General features: G+C 38.6%; 1 protein-coding gene across 1 annotated transcript in view; it reads left to right on the top strand.

The window, feature by feature from the left end:
- Dok6 (docking protein 6) overlaps positions 1-18,031 on the top strand; it is a 178,544-nt gene that overhangs the window by 53,233 nt on the left and 107,280 nt on the right. Inside the window, exon 4 of the mRNA XM_013018903.1 lies at positions 7,923-8,042. Coding sequence (XP_012874357.1) covers positions 7,923-8,042 — 120 coding nt within the window. The remainder of the gene's footprint in view (positions 1-7,922; positions 8,043-18,031) is intronic.

An 18,031-nucleotide genomic window follows, 5' to 3' on the forward strand; every position in this document is an offset into this window, starting at 1 on the left:
TTTTTTCTTTTTGCTTATGTGGTGCTGAGGAATCGAACCCAGGGCCTCAGGCATGCAAGGCAAGCGCTCTACCACTGAGCCACCTTCCCAGCCCTGGTCTTACCATTCTTATACTTGGCCCAACATCAGTCTTACCAAGCAAGCTAACAACATGCAAACAATTCTATGTTCCTTTCTGAAGGCATGGGCCAGCGTTAGGTTGTAATTCAGTTCCATGCCGATCGTAAGCCATTATCAAAATGTCTTTGTAATGAACTTGAATACATGTGAACACACTAAGAACTCTGTAAATTCTTAGGATATAAGTTCTTTCTCTGTCCTTGGCAAGATGGTCACATTTCACAGCTTTCTTACATATTCTTATTTCCCTTTCTATCCCTCTGCACCTCATGAAGTTGTGCTGAATGGCATTGGTTTCTGGACCTCATCTCTCCCTCAAAAAGTTCTGTGTGTGATCACTATGTTCTTATGAGAAACTGATCATGTGTATAGCTGACACTCTTCTGGTATCTATGAGGAATTCTGCAGATCGGAAAATATACACTTCAACACTGTCCTTCCCCCGCAGAAATTCACTCACTCCAGAGTTCTTGTAACATTTTAACACTCTTCTTCCATCTCACACACACACACACACAGACACACACACACACACACTGTACCATATCTGTACTTTCAGATGTTGATTTCTGTTCATCCTTATTTTCTCTAAATTGTTTTAAACTCTTGTGTCATTTACAAACCTCCCTAGTAAAGCAGTTTGCCATGACTTGTCACTAGGCAGAAGAATGGCACATTTGATTATTCCGTCAATTGCTGCTATTTGTCATTTGTTACTTTGGAAAATAGGCAGGTGCAATTTTCTATCTGGCCATGCCTGGAGGTGTACCTTACTCCTTCAATCACAGAAGGAGAAAAATAGCCGAAAAAATGTTTCCCATATTGATCCTCAAAATTTGAAACATCAACCCGCTGTTAGATCAAAGAAAATAACCTATGATTACCTTTATGAACAATGCAACACAATTAGGTGGGAACTCATTTCTTTCTACTCTGGCCCTTCCAGAAATTTCTGCTATCCTTACATAGGAAATAATAATTTGATAGTAATAAATAATGTGTATTTCTCACATAGATAATCAAAGGCAGGTTTGCAATACTTCCATGCTGACATAGATACCCTAATGAACTCAAAGAAAAAGGTGAGCGATTAAACAAGAAAACCTTTGGCTAAGGGACCCATATTCAGTGGTGTTCCTTCTCCCTTTCTCATCAAAGAACTCTTTTATCTAGGTAAGCTAATGGTAAAAAAGAAAGAAAGAAAGAAGGAAAGAAAGAAAGAGAGAGAAAGAAAGAGAGAGAGAGAGAGAAAAGTGAAACTTAACTTACAGGCTCCCAATAAATGGATATAAATATAGCCCTCAAAACATCCAAGAGACACTTCCCAAATTATTTTCATTTGGTTTTAGACTGTGACTTTGATTTCTGAGAATTACCTGCAAATCATATCTATCTACTTGTTCCATTTTTATTTATTAGTTTCCACATTCAAGTGTTGAGCTATACTCTTCGGAGATTAAACCAAGTAGTCCAACTTCTTACATTTGAGTGGTTAGAAAAGACAGAAAATTGATCATTATACAGCTGGACTATAATAAAATGTGTTAAACATCAAAGAAAACATCAAATCAAAACCCAGATCTGAGACGCTCACCTAAGAAGGTCATATTTGAACTCAATATTAAAGAAAGATAAGGTGTGAGTAAATCTTACATAAGAAAGCAAATGAGGAGCACTCCACTGAGAGAAAATAAGGTGTTCCTTTCTTAAAGAAAACTAATTGTATCTCCTTCTCTAAACTCATCAGTTCCACAAATCTGACTGAAAGAAGGAAACCACTTCCTATGGGTTAAACAGAGATACTGTCTTTGATGTTTGCAGAAGCAAGTGTTTGGGTTTTAACTTGTTTCTTATCTGCTTAGAACAGACACAGTGAGAGAGAGAAACAAAACTCTTGTTCGATCTCAGCAAGGCCAGTGAAGTGGTAACCAGGACCAGCTTTGAAAACAAGAGCATCACCAAGCTAGAGATGTTTTCTATTTAAGTAGCTCTTGAAACTTTACATGACAATAAGAGAACGTTTTATATTCTCTAAGCAACAGTCTGTTTTGCTTTACAGCAAAAATGCATGCAATATCTCAACAAATATTACAAGTTTTACCATCAAATCAAACCAAATCTTCACATAGGCCAAAGGTTAATCCAATGTGTGTCCTACAAAATTAAAAGGAGTGAGGGAAGGGTGGGTAGGGAAAAGATGGGCAAGAATGTTGGAAGGGGTGATGTTGATCAAGATGCATTTTACGCATAAACTGCTTTGTTGAGTGGTAACCACAGTATTTGAAACATTTTTAAAGAGTTAGCAGTTATGGTTAAGGCAAAAAAATAAAGTGTTGAACCTACATTGTCTTAAGATTTTTATTTTGGTTTTTTTTGGGGGGGTCCGGTCGAGGGGCCTGAACTCTGGGCCTGGGCGCTGTCCCTCAGCTCTTCAACTCAAGGCTAGCGCTCTACCACTTAAGCCACAGTGCCACTTCTGGCTTTTTTCTTTTTTGGTTATGTGGTGCTGAGGAATCGAACCCAGGGCCTCATGCATGCAAGGCAAGCGCTCTACCACTGAGCCACCGTCCCAGCCCCTTAAGATTTTTAATAAAGGCTAAATCCAGTGATGAATTCACCTGCAACTTATGATAGTCACGTGACATTGACAACAGGCTTTTCAAATTCTGCTTGTGTGAATTTTTGTTCATAACACGCTTCCCGTGTATATGATGAAAATTATTCTCGCTGTTTTCAAATACAGATAATTTTGAATCATTTAAGTTTAATGTCATTTTCCTTAGGCCCAAATTTAATGAAAGCAATAAAGCTTGAATACAATAATCTGTTCAACAGACATCTAGGAAAGCCTCCTCTGTAAAAAAGCTCTTCTGTTTCCTGGCCTATAGTCTTACTGTTGCCTTCCCAGAACTCCATAAAGAGGAGATGGGAAGGAGCCAGGGAATCACCATCTTCAGTGGAAGGGTTTCTGTTTGGCACCGTCTCCAAGCCTCCTCTCCTCACAGCCCATCAACCCATTTGGCATACACTGCACATTACTATGTCATCTCTTTTTTTTCATGTATCATGTTATTTTCAGACATCTTGCAGTTTCCCTGTAGGATAATACAAAATCTCAGCCCTCTACTTTATTCAATTTTATTTATTCAATCCTACTCCTAATGAAAAAAAAAGAGTTAATTTTCACTGTAGAGAATTTAGAATTTGAATCTAGCCACAATCTATTCTGAAAAAAAAAACAGCTTAATTAAAGCACACTTCTATCATAAAGAGAAAAACATAAAACTTTATGAAATATTTCCAAGGTCTTTATTTCACCAGAAGGAAATTCAATGATATAGCATGTGTAGGTTAAGAAGTTCAAAAATCTATTCAGTCTCAGCAAGGCCAAATGACAAAAGACAGTAGGTATCTGGACTTTTATTTGTACTTAACTCTGTAACAAAAATTACCAATCTACAGGTGGATAGACAGACGTACAGTCAAAGAGATAGATAAATAGATGGATGATAGGTAGATAGGTGGTTGATAGATGATAAACAGATAAGAGAGATGGAGAGATGATAGGTAGATGAGAAAGAGAGAGAGAGAGAGAGAGAGAGAGAGAGAAGTGCTTTGGATATAGCTCAATAACATGCTTTCCTAGAATGTGAGGTACTGGATTCAGTCCCTAGCACTGGTTGATTTTGTGTGTGTGTGTGTGAGAGAGAGAGAGAGAGAGAGATGAAAGGTAATTCAGAGAAAACCCCTAGTTAAATAATTGGAGGACAGAATGACATGCAATAAGAGAGAGAGAAGGCTTTAACACATAGAAGTTGCCCTAAGAACAAATAAAAACATAAGGTATAGCCATCATGATTTGAAAGGTGACTATCAAAATCAGATGAAACAATGAAAAGACACAAATTCACCTTCTCTTCAGCCAAACTGTTACATTAAATATGGAGATGACCAAGGGTGATACCTTCATGATGAAGGCTTGGACGGAATCGCGCCGAATACTAATGAAGGAATGAGGGCATGCTTCTTCCTCCCGCTTTCCCCGCGTGAAATGCAAGCCATCCTGGCTGTTGCCGCTGCCATTCTCAGGTTCTGCAGAGCCCTCTTCCCTCTCTGCCCCAGCCATCTTCCTTCCTTCCTCCTCCCTGCCTCTCCCTGCACTCGGAACACATGGACACACACGCGGAGCCCCCCCGCCCAGCATGCACACCCACCCACACATAAAACTCCTACACACTCATATGCACACTTGACACACGGTCATGTACACTCACCTTGCTTTCTTCCTACTGCCTTGAAGGTCCTGTTCTGAAGTTTTCCCATCCTGCCAAGACTTTAGCTCAGTTTCTGCATGGCTGGGTTATCAGCATGGAGCAATATATACAGAACTCACCGGTCTGAGTCACTAGATTTGGAAATTATTGACAGCAGAACTAATGCTTTTCCTATAACCCTCTAACACACTGCCTGATGTATACTGAGTTCACAATAAATGCATGAAACCGAAACCCTTAGTTCTATTTGAATTGCAGAGAGCTTACTCTGTTTCTATTTCTTTCTTCTCAAAACTCAGTTACAGTTCAGTCTTTCTTATGAGTGCATGGATTCTATTTTTACTACTCTTGCCTGGGGCTTGAACTCAGGGCCTGGGTGCTGTCCCTGAGCCTCTTTCTGTTCAAGGCAAGTGCTCTACCATTTGAGTCACGGTGCCACATCCAGTTTTCTGACAGTTAATTGGATATAAGAGTCTCAAGGCCTTTCCTACCCAGACTGGCTTTGAACCTCGATCCTCAGATCTCAGCCTCCTGAGTAGCTAGGATAACAGGTGTGAGCCACCAGTACCCAGATCTATTTTGATTCTTCTGTTCTAATTACTAAAGTGCTGAAGCAAATGACGCTTGATGGAGGCCTATAAATTCCTCAGTGCTGGGATAGGAAACGTTCCTGGCATCTGCCCTGCATTCTGCAGCTCCTGTTTCATAGAACCTTCGTATATGATTGCTTTCTTCATCTTATTAAATTCTAGGACAAAAAAAAAAGTGAGCAGAAAGAAGGAATGAAACATCTAATTCTTGAGCTTCTCTGCATACCCTAACTACTTACAAGAAACATTGAATCCCAGTGCTTGGACTACGTAATATTTTCATTTTTAAGCCAGTTAGCATACTAGCTATGATCTTTGGAAAACTGCAAATGCTGTTAGGTAGAGTAATGCACATAAGATGCTGATTGCAATGGATTTTTACCTATAATTTTCAAAGCAGCTTTCTGAGGAAAATTCAAGACATAAAGAATATATATCCATACTAATTCCCATGACAGAAATCTCAAGAATTTCTTGATATATATTATGCAAACTAAATCGGTTAGATTTTGCTTGTTGCTGTAAGAACTTTCAATTTAAAAAAAGGTCTATAAATTAAAATTCAATATATCCATTAAAAACTATTTCCAATGTCATTTCCTTTATGATTTTTTTTTCTTTGGAGTCTGGCATTCTTGTTTGACAAGGGAAAAGGTTTTCTGTTTAGGTTTTGACAACGCGATGAACCTCAGCCAGTACCCAGCAGGTATACAGAGGCCTGGTGATTAGAAAGGGTGATTTCTTGGGATCATGAGGAAAAGCCTGCATGTTCAGGCCCTGGCCTCTGACTTCAGCTAAGGGACCACGCTGACTTTGGAATCCTCCTGATTCTTGACTCAGGCTGGTGATGAACCTGAATCATTTTAGGTTACCTGAGCCCAACGACAGAGACCCAACTCTAGGAAATCTCAGAAATCAAATAAATACAACAAATGAGGAAAGGCAATAAGTGCATTTAATTCATTTTTAGCCTGCCATAATGAGAGACAGGAGCCAGAGTCTCCCACCCTGTCTTAGATTTGCATAGGTGAGGAACTGGAGCGGATGGAGAAAGGTCTGCATAATTGAACAGTCTGGATCAAACTGCATTCTGATGGGTCATTCTAGCAAGCTGGGTTCTGCACGGATCTCTGCGCGGTGTTAGCCTTCAAAGGAGCTATCACGCAACGGTTGCCGCTCCTCGCGGGGGCAGCCTGTCGTCCAGCTGTGTGATCGCTGTCCCCACAAAGGGTATGAGAATAGGGTCAATGTGGAGGGGCCTCCCTGAAAGTCTCGGAGTCTAGGGTGAGCCATAGGTTTAGGGCAGTGTGTCAGGACTTTGGAGGATGGGGAATAAGGCCCAGGACATTCCTACAGTATGCAGACAGTGCCTTGTACAGGGACACAACTGGAAGATTGGAATCATTTGTTGTTTTAGATCTATTATTAATAGACTAATACTTGTGGTAAGCAGAATGTTCTTTTGGCTTTATTTTCTAATCAATATTATGGCCCTGATAATACGAAACAGAAATGACACATTTGTCTTGGCATTGAGTTGATCAAAACTATTTTTGTGGGAAAGGCAGCATGGCCCAGGAAGAAGGAACTCCCGGATTTGTTGACGCTGACCATTGAAGGCACTTGGTATTTACATCCCTGCAGTCACGAAAACCTGTCACAGGGAACTTGCTATGAGGAGATAGAAATGTCAGGGCAAAGGTTGGGATGGCATCCACACCAAGCAAGAGGGTTGATGGGAATCTATGTTAAACAGCTCTAGTACAGACTTACGGAAAAGTCAGAAACATCTCTGGGCAAGTGTCAATGCCAGCGTTGTGATCCCGTTTCCGTAAGTGATATTGAACTTGCGCCAAAATATTAAACTTCAGTGCTTTCTTCCTGCATCTGCAGAGTAAATATCCAGTCCTGGTTTTAATTCCTTTTTATGCGTTAATTAATTCTTATTATCTTTAGTTGTACAGAGGAGTTGACATTGCACAGAGGAGTCTGAATACAGCATGTCAGGGTCACTGTAGCCCCTTTCAGCATCCTCACTCAATCCTTGCCTACCCGTCCCTTCCCTCTTTGTAATGTTGTAAGATATACAAGGCATTCTTGGCCACACTCTTGTCTTCTCTTCATTAGTCCGCCCCTCCCCCTCAGCCCCACCCACCACTTTTAAGTACCAGATTCCTGATGTTTTACTTTGAGAACTTTGCCTTTTTAAGGGAATGTACCATATGTAATCAATATGTTTGTCAGCATATACCCTTGTGTAACAACCCAGTGTATTTACATATGCGTTTATAAGTCCAGCTTCCACATAGAAGGAAAAAATGCATCCTGTGTCTCTCTGGGCATGACTAGGGTTTTTTTTGGGTCAGAAGAGCCACTTCCGTTGTGATGCTTAGAGAGAAAGTGATCCTCTCCCTGAGAGATCCCTGAGCCATCGTAAGGGACAGTGACTCAGAGGGCAGACCAGCGGCCCACACACCTGCCAGCCAGAATCAAGAAGACATTCGCTGGCTCAGGCTCGTCTGATATTTTCCGATATTCATTTCCATATGTTTTTTTTTTAATTTTACATTTCAGTTCACTTTTCTAAGCAATTTCTGGCCCAAACTTTAATCGATCAAAAAATAATATAGATTGGAAACAAATATGCATAGACCATTCTCTGAGTAAAAGGTCAAGTATTTATGAATAATGTAAAATGATTTGCGCAGGTCATTTCGAAATAGGAAATCACAGTGGGATGGTATTTTTTCCACCCTGTGAGTGTAGTTTTAGTTAACTCCTACCTGGTTTTCCTGGGCGAATGGCTCAGGACAAACGACCTGGCCATCTTTCCAGCACCCCTGGATGACGCTGACCCCTGGTGACGCTGACCCCTGGATGACGCTGACCCCTGGTGACGCTGACCCCTGGTGACGCTGACCCCTGTGTTCACTTCCAGAGCTGGAGGCGGAGGAGTGGTGCAAGCACCTGTGCATGGAGTGTCTGGGCACGCGGCTCAACGACATCAGCCTGGGGGAGCCCGACCTGCTGGCAGCCGGAGTGCAGCGGGAGCAGAACGGTCAGTTGAGATTGCCACGTGCCTTCACGGGTCTTTTCAGGGCGCAGTGCTAGAAATTGTAGAGATCCGAGAAAGGGTTCAGCCCCAAGAAACGGGTCAGTCCAGCTTTACCGAGTGACTTTCTCACGGTGGCAACTAACGACAGAAAACGCCCGGGCACAGCACAGGCCGTCTGTCCACGCACATGGGTAGAGAAAGCTGTGCCGGAAAAGGCTTCCAGATAAATAGCATGCTTTTTGTGTTACTTTTAGTCGGTTACTTTTAGTTGATTGATGTAAAGGTGGTCACCAAAGGCTGTTAGGGTATTTGGCTAATGCCACAGAAGATGAAACCTCAGGATATCGTGAAATGTAGGTGTGTGCCTCGGGTTGTTTCCTTATTACACTGTTGGCTGGTTTAGAAGCCATTTCTGATGCCTCCTGCTCTTCATGGAATCCTGTAACAAAACGAAAGTCATGAATTGATTGTTCAGTGTGAGATTTTTGTTACATTTCAGTGTAACTGTGAGCTTATTTCCCACTATTTCTTAGTAGATATAAGCCTCACCAAAAGATCTGTTACTGGGAAGATAGAAACTTTACAGTGTTATTAGTATTTGATGGTCAGGGGAAAAGCTGAGGGCTATTGGGAAGCTAGCACTCCTTATTAAAAAGTAATTGCAGAGGCAAACACGGAGAATAAATGAGGTCACACAGGTAAAAGCAAGAGCTGTTGATGATTGTATGCATTTTGGTACATGTCACAATGTTGTTATTAACCACTACTAAGACTTGTCTTAGTAACTAAGAAAAAGTAGATACAAAAAGGTTCAGATAAGTTGATGTTAGAGAAATGAACCCTAACATATGTATTCAAATGGTTTTTTTTTTCTTTCAGGTGATTGTTTCTAACACTTTATAAGATGATTTCTTTGTTGCTTTGTATGTCCCTCCCCCTCCCCCACGGTATAACCCCTGCTTTCACTGTATTTGATGTTGGTATAATTTGTGGAGGGGAAGGGAAAAACAAATAGTTTAAATAGGGATACAGGTGGCTCCATTGCAACAATGAGATGTACAAGTCTATGTGGAAAAACGAACTTTACAACTTTGGTGGGGGGGGGAGGATTGGGTGGGGTGGCAGAGGTAGGATGGGAAGGGGAAACAAAGGAGGAGGCTACAATTCTTGATAAGAAATGTACTCATTGTCTTGCCATGTAATTGTAACCCCTCTACAGTATTTTCACGATAAAAAAAGAAAAAATAGATATAATATAGATATATATGCATGTATGTATAATTACAGAGAGATAGATACTCAGATAGTTTTTATAAAGATCCAAAAGCATTTCTATAGCTCAATTTTGCTTTTCCATACTCTGTTTCCTCCCCCACACTCATATTTCCATTTCTCTGATTTGTTTTCTGAGAGTTATTCTAAGCACAGAACATTCATAACTGTGTTGAATAAACTATACTGCTCATTCACAACTTAAAAAAGGACAAACTTACTGATAAAGTTTTGTCAAGTACTACATATGGAAATATGAAAGCACATAAATTAAACTTACAAGTAGAAACATCTTATGTCTCTTCCGCAGCATTGTATGTTTTTAAACATTCTCATTGCGTGTGGTATTTATCCACATGGATACTATAACCCTCTAGTTTGCTAGAATGCTCTTTCTAATGTGATGATTCTATTCATTTCGCTAGAATATAAAGAGAGGTTTTCAATATGGATGTTCTAGACAAGACAAATACGGAGTTAAACGCAAGAGCTGTGTGAAAAGTACGTGTTTTCATTTTTACAAGGAGTGCAAGGAAAAACAAAGGAAAAAAATCATTGCTGTGGAATACTTCACAGCAAACATGGCATTATAATATCACCAATGACACAGATGCTTATATTCGATTTATTTTTTATCATCCAACCATTAAATATAGTCCATAAGTTTTTGAAATATATATATACTTAAAATATATATATATATATATATATATTTAACAAGTCTATGAGCAGTTATAAAACTGTAGCAGGTAGTATTTGATTCATTTAAATGTCCCTCAAAAGCTACATGGTGCCTCATAAAGAAATTAAGCCTAACTTCAATACACATGCAGAGGGACACTCAGGCATGCCTGCTCAGCAGCCCTCTGCTGTGGTTCGCATTACGACAAAAGCCTTAGGAAGGAGTTCCCTTCCCAGGGACTCGCCTGCACTTGGCATCCCAGATCACAGGGGCTCCCCCACGCACAGACAATGCTTTTCCTCCATTTTTCTTAGCCCATTGAGACTGAGCTGATACTTTTTAAATTATCATACATACCACAGCAGGACAATAAAGGACATCTCAGCAGAATAGCTCAGGGTGTCCAAATTTACAGTGGCTAGCTGAATAATTCATCTGCAGCTAGGAGATAACAGAACACAGATTGGCATGGGTTTTACCCTCATTCCCCACTTTTCTCACTTCCTAATTGACAGATTTCATCTTGCATAAAATAAGTTTATTTGAGAGTCCCCCTGAGGTAAGTAACATAGACTATAAAAGAATATGACCAAGACTGAGATTTATTTTCATCCAGTCCTGACTTTCACATCTGATGATGGTCTGAGAGGTGATTCCTATTCCCAGACAGCATTAAGCGCTGATTTTACTTTAAATGTGAGAGAAAAGTGTATATTGTTTAAGCTAGATAATTGGAGTTTTAACTTTTTTTAAAGCTGCTCCCTCATTGGCTTAATACTGCTCCAGAGTTCTCAAGCATAAGAAACCTTCTAAAATAAACAAAATCATTAACTTCTTAATACATTCTTGAAGTCATAAATATGTACAAATGTTTATAAAAGATCTGTCTGTATAGATTTAGAGGTTTTCTCTTAAGTCATTTTGGTATTAAAATAGATCTTATATTCTTCATCAGAAGCATCACTTTCTTAGCTTGTGAATTATGTGCATGGATTTAGTTTGAATTTTTCTCTTAATGGGCAAGATACTTATGCACACAGAACTGGTGTAAGAAATGACAGTAATGTGACTCTTGATGTTCTTGTGGTGTTTATAATCAGAAGAAGTCACACTCTAGGTCTGGACCACAGCATTATTTGACATTCAAAAATACTATTCCTACTCCTACTCTAGCATTTTCCTGACTTTTGAGACAGCCTGGTTCTTTTTACTCTGAGGCAAGCCAAGAATAGATAGTTATGCAAATGATTTGTAAAGGTGAAAACGAGTATGCACTGCTAAGATAAAAGTAGTGATCGATTAAGTCCTTTGCCATAATCATCATTATCTCATGCTCTCAGCAGCTTTCAGATCAACTTTAAATTCTACATAGTGTAAGATGAAGCAAATGTAAATTTGCACACACACACATGCAAATTATACACAACTTTCAATGACACTGTCAAGAGGAAGATTGTAGTAACTGGACATATCAAATATTAAAATATTACAATTTTCAGGACTTTCAAGTTTTTAATAATATTTCAGATAGCCTATGGTAATGTTGAAAATACTATGGATCCATAGCACATAATAACATGTATAGAAAACAGGTATGGCATGTTAATAATGGCAAAAGTGAATTCATAACCAAGAATCAACTTACTTGTAAGAAATTCCTACAATTGCAGTTGGAAGGAACATAAAAAGTGGATCCAATTTGTGCCAGATACAAGACTTCTCCATCAGTAACATAAACAATCAATACTCAGCCTCTGGAGTAGGCTGAGAGCTGAGCAACATGGTTCAAAGCCAGCCTGGGCAGGAAAGTCCATGAAAATCTTATCTCAAATTAGCCACCAAAAAACCCAAAGTGGAACTGTGGCTCAAGTGGTGAAGTTCTAGGTTTGAGCAAAAAAAAATAAGACACTACACAGTCCCTGAGTTCAAGTACCAGGACCAATACCAAAAACAAAACAAAACAACAACAATAAACACAAAACAAAACAACAATAAACAATCAGTACCTTGTCTGATTTCCTGCGTTTGGCTATTGTGAACAGAACTGCAATAAGCATAATACAGGTAACTCTCTAGTTTGTTGTTTTAAAGTCCTTTGGATTTATGTGCAAGAATAGTTCATGAGGGTCAGAACGTCCATTGTTAGTTTTTTGAGGAAGGTCTATACTGATTAACATAGTGGTTGCATTGGTGTACATTACCACTATTGATATAAAAGGGTTCTTTTCTAGCCTTTGATTTTCTTACTTTGTATCACCAGTGATTTACTTATTTGCTTGATACCTTTTCTGTATTATGGGCTAAATTTTGGTCCTTCAGATGAGTTTATCTGTTGTTCCTACCACTTAGAACAAAGGCTATGTGGAGTTAGAAACTTTAAAAGAAATTTAAGGTAAAGTTACATATATATATATATATATATATATATATATATTCACACACACATATACAATCTATATAAAGCCTAGTCCAAGTGAGTGATATTCACAAATATAAATGTGAAAATTATGGCAGATCGACATAAATAGGATACCATATGAAGACAACAGCAAAGGCCGTCACCCCAAATCTAAGGAGAAAGTTCTTAGGAAAGATCTATCTTGTTCTTGAGCTTCTTCCTTCCACACCTGTGAGAAAATTTCCATTTAAGACTCCCACAAGTGGGACTTTGTTACAGCAACTTCTGTTCCAAACTGATATGTTCTGCTCTTTTTCATATGCTAAATCGCTCACCACTTGATTTAAGGTTTCATGGTCTCATTTTTGAATCTTTCAGGATGGCTATTTAGATCATCACTTTTCAGCCTTTCACCTCAATTGATTTTTGTAAAGCTTTGCATTTTTCTGGCAGCAAATTTAAGGTGCTGATAGGAACCATTCATTACTAGAACCTAGGTTATCACATGATAAATAGTAAATTTATTTATTATACACATACATTTCATCCTAGCATTGGGAGGCGGGCGGGGGCGGTGAGCTGAGAGTTTGAAGCCAACCTTGCTTACTTTGTGAGACCACACCTCGATAAACAAACATTTGTGGAGGGAAAGTAGGGGATATGTCTAAGGGTCATACCAGCCACAAGGAATAAATATTTGTTTGGAACCTCTAAAATTCACAGGTTGGAAAAAAAAAGTTGGAGAAGGATACAGTTCAGGAACCCTATGAAATAAAGCCAGCCAAATATATAAAGCATCAGTTTTAATAATAAGCTTGAACAAATTTTTATTAAAATGGCATTCACTTCTCAGGTGGGTTAAATAATCTCATTTTATATTACTTAGTTCAAATGACGTCAAGAAGAAATAGAAAAGCTAAAGAATCTCATACCATTAGAGAAATTTCAATTACTTTGTGATTTCCCTGTAAACTGCGGTGACACGTGGTTGTACCATTGAGTGATGCAAAATTTAGAAAATAAAGGATAAATCTACAACTCATACTACTAGGAAAGTAACTAAAAGCCAACAATGTCTAGACAAGTAACAGAGTTACAAACATTTTTCATGAACAAACAACCAAACTACTGTAAAAATTAGATAACTAAATAGTGCATTATACTAAAAAAGAACAATCCATACTTATGGCTAGAATTTGCAGGGCCATTTAGATGTCAGTTCTTCCCAAATTAGGTGCAACACAAACCCCATAAAAGTCCCAGAAGTCAGAAATAACTCCAGTGGTTTGCCACGGCTGTTTAAATGCATTTGGCAGGCAAAGGACCACACCTAGCCAAAGCATCTTGAGAGGGAGGTACCATGTTGAAATGAGTTCCTACTTTCAGGACCTTATATCAGCAACTGAACAACTGAGATGAAGAAAAGTTAATGAGATTGACAGAACTAAGAGACTGAAAAGCACAGGACAGAGAATATGGACAGATAATATTTAACACAGACACCAAAGCCCTGTTTTTCCATAAACCTGCTAGTTACTTCTAGAAATAAAGTGACTAAATGAAACTTCTTAAATGAGTTGTTCTAGGATAGCTATTTTTAAGAACATAATGAGCCTGAATCCTGCTTAACATCATCATCAAACATTAGTTTAAGATGGATACAATGTAAAGATACACAGAGATTCCTTACACAAACCCTGAAAGCAAGAGTGATTGAAGGTAATTGAAATCATAAAAATCCAAATTACCTTTGACAAAATCGCTCTCAAAAACTTTAAAAGAAAGTAAAGGTCTGGCTTCATGGTAGAGCTTCTGTCTGGCAAGGCCCTGAATTCAAACTGCAGTATCTCTAACATAAGTAAATAACTAGATGGAGAGCTACAGAAGGAATAAATTAGTGATGTACTAAAGGTGGCTGCTACCAATTCACAAGAGCCTGTTAGAATAGACGAGAGTAATTTACAGTGCTAGAAATCAGAGCGTCACTTGGGTCTGAGGGAGAGGGGACCAGAACATGGCAGAAGGAAACTTGAAGGGGTGACATAAAGGCATTCTGTATCTTGATCACAGAATGATCCTGAACACCATGCATAAGATGTAAATACTATGATCCAGTGCCGCTTAAACTTTCAACAATGGGGATTTATTACAAAATAATAATAAAACTACTTTCTACCATCTGGAATTAAGTAGCATAGCCAAAATTATTAGAAATCTAGGATGAAGCATTTTTTCTAAATGAATAAGTTTCTAGTGTACAGAATTCTTAAAAACATCAAGAGAAACAATAGACCTAATATTTTTAAATCTAGCAAATAACATTTAAATAACTGCATTAAATGTATAGATATATGTGTGTGTGTGTATATATATATATATATATATATATGTAATATGAATTGGTAAAGAGTTTCTGCTAAGTTATTTGTCAAGATGTGATACTTAAAAGCATGTGAAATACTTGGTCCAGTGATTCTAATGTTAATATGTAATAAGCAAAGATATCAAAAACGATGATTATATACATGAGTTTAAAAATCCAATTTGATAACAAAAGAGCAAGTTATTCAGCAAGATGAGCTAAAAATAAGCTATTTTGTTTTTTTAAATTATTTTATTGTAAAGATGCTGTACAGAGGGGTTACAGCTACATGAGTAAGGCAATGAGGACATTTTCTGTTGAGCATTCTTACTCCTCCTTTGTTTTTCTCCCACCATCCCTTCCCTCCCCACCTCCCTTGAAGCTTAATTTGAATTAGGCAAAATTGCTGCATTTCTATATTTACCAAATAATCATTAAGTGGAATTATAACATAGCAATAGTGAAATATTTTACATTTATTAAAGTTTGATCCCAAGGAATTTTTAATAGCATCTTAACTTGCTTATATTCAAGCATGTGGAATATTCCAGATAATGCTTCATATGCAATATAATGACAAGAAGAATACCTATGTTCTCTATGAAAATACACTGAAACAAGGTTTTCTCCTTAAGGAATAGCAAAAGTTGAACTGTTGAGGATTTTTTAATACCATTCACTGTGATGAATATGATTTACTTGGAAATGCAGATAACATACTGTGGATAGTTGCTTTTGTTTTTTAAAAAATGGAAATTGTAGGGAGATTAAAAAATAGTTAAGGATTTTACAGATTGATTCAGGGCATGCATGTGTTTGGATTCGCAGAGACCACTTGCAATAAACAGATGGTGGCTGGTGAAGAAACTTATTGTCATATTATCATAAAATAAATTTTAACAAGTTTTCAGCTTGGGTGGAAATGGAGTCACAGTTTCTGAAGAGTACTACAAATCTTGCTTAATTGCCTTATACCAGTGTATGGATGTATCGCAACAAGCAGACATCTGCCCGTTTTTGTAAGGATCTGGAATGAAAGAGTGACCATTTTATGAGTAAGAATGTATATTACAGAATGACCTTGAAATGTCTCCTTATGTTCTGCTCAGATAGGATTCTACCTCATTCCTTTAGCACCTCCTGTAATTGTGAAAGAACAAAGCAGATTGTTTCAAACACCAGGGTGATTAGATTCCAAATCGGGTTAGTATTTAGTAACAAATATCAGGCCTACATCCAGTTTTGCAAGTGGCAGACTCTTGTGTGCTTCCTCTGCCATGTTTCACATTAGATCAATGTCCATGATCTTTTGCATAGGTGGCATGTAGTAAACAGCTTCTTGAATTTGCAGTCTTACTAAAATTTCATGTTGTGCAGTGGTGTAGTGACAGTTGTTCATAGAGTGCAGAATGAGGTTTTCTTGTTGACTCAGAGGTCCCCCCCAGAGGTGTGGATTAACAGATAATCTTTGGAACAGGATAGAGTACTAATTGAAGAGGATTTGGGGGATCTTTCATAGGATAAAGAGGGAAAGGAGGGGGCACGTACCTGTACAGAATTGGATGACTGGATTCCAATCTTACCGTACTCTGGAATAGCGCACGTGCGCGCGCACACACACACACACACACACACACACACACACACACACGGCCCACACGGGGACCAGATGGCTTCAAACCTGAGTTTGTAGGTTTCCTGGTCCTGGATCTGGTTCTAGTTCCAGGTGCTATAATGGTTCTGAACTGAGGTGGCAAATTGGGGATTGAGGTTTTTCTTGGGAACAGATTTTACAGATCAGCGTCTGGACCAGACACATGTCTACTTTTAGTGAGACAGCAATGTGGGAGTAGTTGAGTGGACAGCGTGGATTCCTTATAGTGAGACGGGCTTCCAAACAGCCACACCACACGACTGCTTCTCTGTGGCCCACGTCCAGGAGAAGGATGGAGGAAAGACTTCAGCAGTAAGAAGGCCCGTGTGTCACCAGGCAGCAGGGTAGTGAAAGGTGTTCTGTTCGTTCAGTTGTGGGGGAAAGGTGACCAGAACATTTGATTTATTTTGGTAGTACAGGAAATTGAACTCGGAGCAGTGTATCTGCTAAACAAAGGCTCTAACACCCGAGCGATGCTTCAGATCCTTTGGTGTTTAGTTTATTTTTCAGATAGAGCAGCTCATTCCTGTAATCGCAGCTACACATGAGGCAGGGGGCATTGTACAGGCTGGCCCCATGGGAAAAGCACGAGGCCTTATCTGAGTCATAACTAAAGGGGCTGGGGCGTGTCTCAAGTGATAGACTATTTGCCCTCATCTCAAAACTCCAATATCATAAAGAGTAATTAATCATTACACCATATATGGCAAAAGCCAATATTTGAAAACATTGTTTACTACAAGGGAAACTTAGCACATTTCTGCTCTTCTGGGGGTTCCTCCTTTTAAAGTTTTCCCTCTGTACTCTACAGTGTGGACATTATTACTGATTGAAGCCCTCCCCCCTCTTTCTTCCTGTTTATTTGTGCTTGGGTGAGATCTACTTTGTGACAAAAGCCATCTCTGATGTTTTTGTTTCTGCAGCTACATGCTCCATTGACCTCCACCAACCAGGCTTAGACTAACAACCATCCTGGGATTTATTCCTGCCAGAAACTAGATCTACTCTTGAATTCTTCAGGAAGACTTCAGGAAGACCAGTGCTCCCTTCCTTTCTGCACTGCCTGAGACCCTTTGCCTTGACTTATTTGTCCTGAGCAATTACTCTTTCTCACACACCTTAATTTACCCAATTTTTATCATTCCGCACTTGGTTTAATACCCTTTACACCAGTCCTGATTTATCACTGTGCCAATATTTTAGGCCTTCTTTGGGCCTGGTCCGTTTATTGGCTCACTGAATCCTAAGGAAAAATGACTTTGTAAATGTCATTGAATATTCAATACCAATACTTACCTCGGGTGAACAAAATGGTTTAATAAGTATTCCATCTTATTTATTGTTTTGGATATTTAAAATAAAACTGCGTGGTCTTATATGTGAATTCATATGGAACCCTAAATTTTCACAACATAAAAATCCATGTCTTGTATAACTCATATAAGCTAGTAAAAAAAAATAAGATAACAAATAAATGAAAATTCCTGGGCAAGACATTTGGGTTTTTAAACTCCCAATTATATTGTGTTTTATGTCAGTAAGCAACATTTTACCCTAAAATTGATTGCACACAATTTTTGAAAGTTGTTTACCCATATATTTGACAGTTATTATATTAGGATTT

Source organism: Dipodomys ordii, unplaced genomic scaffold, assembly GCF_000151885.1.
Source record: "Dipodomys ordii isolate 6190 unplaced genomic scaffold, Dord_2.0 Scaffold43, whole genome shotgun sequence".
NCBI lineage: Eukaryota > Metazoa > Chordata > Mammalia > Rodentia > Heteromyidae > Dipodomys > Dipodomys ordii.